This window comes from Apis dorsata, unplaced genomic scaffold, assembly GCF_000469605.1.
Source record: "Apis dorsata unplaced genomic scaffold, Apis dorsata 1.3 scaffold_470, whole genome shotgun sequence".
Lineage (NCBI taxonomy): Eukaryota > Metazoa > Arthropoda > Insecta > Hymenoptera > Apidae > Apis > Apis dorsata.
The window spans coordinates 225,994-227,849 of NW_006263709.1; the positions used below are offsets into that span (position 1 = coordinate 225,994).

The window sequence follows — 1,856 nt, forward strand, 5'->3', positions numbered from 1 at the left end:
AAATATAGTGATATACAAAATGTGAAAGTAGTGTATCCATTCTAATAACGAATAAGGTGTTGTGGGATATGAGAATGCTGATGAAAGTATGATGTTATATACCATATCGGACATGATATCCAAAAAAGTGTTAGTGAAAAGTGGCAATCAGTGGATTGTGGTTAGACTATCGACTATCGTCAAGAAATTTGATCCGAATGACATATTTAAACGGCAAATTTTCCTTTGAGGAGAAACTAAGTGACAAATAATAAATGTCTTGTAACAGGGATTCATAACTTTACAAATTTCACTGGATTATCATTATCATTATACAAATAAATATATTTGTATCAACAGCAAATGGAATAATTGGATTATTTTTTGCATTTTGTTTTAGCAATGAGTACCACGGATCCTACTGGAGAGGGCGGAGGGGGAGGGGTGACGAGTACAATATCACCAACAAACGTTGAACAAAATATATCTCCGGTTATACCGGTGACCGGTAGTGCGGTGCAACCAGGCTCTCAACAACAGCATCCACCACCGTCACCACTAAGCGGTTGTTACCTTCTCGTTGTGCTTCCAGAGCCTCATACTGCGCAGCATAAAGATCTCATCTTAAACCGTCTAGCGAAAGGTAAGTCTAACTTTCTCGTAGGAATAATTTATCGAAATATATGATAATTTTTCGCAATTCAGAGAAAGAAGACAATATATTATAATAATTTTTTACATTTCAACATGAAAAAGGATTAGAAAAATTAGAATTTCTTTTTTGAAAAATTTTAGAAAATTTTTACAAACTCTTGATAGAAATTTCAAAATTAATTAACACACAATGTTCAAAAAATTAATTATTCTTTATTCTTATACGCATTATTTTAGACTTTTCTTTTTTTTTCCGCTAATACGCTAATAATTCGTATCATGATAAAAATAGGACATTATAATATAACATGAAACATTTTTTTACTTTTAAAAAGGGTCTAATATCATCCATAAATGATAGTAGGGACAAATTGATAAAATATATTTTATGAAATGTATTTTGGTGCATTTAACGTTTACAATTAAGATTATGTTATTATGATTTCACATATTTCGTCGTGTTAGTTCCGCACATGATTCCAAGCACTAACGGTTCTCTTTCGCTGTGCGTTTTCCTTCCGATTTATCGGACGAGCTTACCCAACAACTTTATACAGGTCCCCCTTGTTGCTAGGCGGAGTTCGAGCGGACGTTGGTTAGTAAGGAAATCGAGTGGTACCTCGATTCGTCATTAATCGTTAATTGTCAATTTTTAAGAAGCATTGTAATTCGCTTAACGCTCAAACTTGTCTCAGTAAGTTAATAACTAGATCTTTTTATTGCTCGAATAAATTTCCCTTTCAAAGATCAAGTTATATTTTTATAAAACATTAAAATAATTTGGATGAAAAATGATTTTCTTGTAGAAAATAAATAATCGATGAATAATATTAAAATGATTAATTCTATAATAATAAGTTTTAAATATTCTATTATTAATCGAATCGCGAATATAAAACAAATAGCATTATTAAAAATATAAAAGAAATTATTTAAAAAAATTTATAATGTATCTTTTTTTTCTATTTATTCAAAAAATTTACTTCTACAAGTATTTTTTATTTTAGAAAGAGAATTATAAAAGTGAATAGGATACATTGTGTCGTTGATTACTTTTTTAATGAAAAGATTTATTTAATAATTTAATTCAATTGTCCCCCCCAAAAAAAAATCTACACAAAATAAGAGGGGAAACGAAAAATGTTAGTGATATGTTAACACGGATATAAAAATTTTTATGTATTAAACGAGAATTTTCATTATTATAGAGAATAAAATGGAAA

The 1,856-nt window shown here is 29.1% G+C and overlaps 1 protein-coding gene across 1 annotated transcript in view; it reads left to right on the plus strand.

The window, feature by feature from the left end:
* Positions 1 to 1,856, plus strand: part of LOC102671372 (microtubule-associated protein futsch) — a 32,793-nt gene that overhangs the window by 2,040 nt on the left and 28,897 nt on the right. Inside the window, exon 2 of the mRNA XM_031512553.1 lies at positions 380 to 622. Coding sequence (XP_031368413.1) covers positions 382 to 622 — 241 coding nt within the window. The 5' untranslated portion in view covers positions 380 to 381. The remainder of the gene's footprint in view (positions 1 to 379; positions 623 to 1,856) is intronic.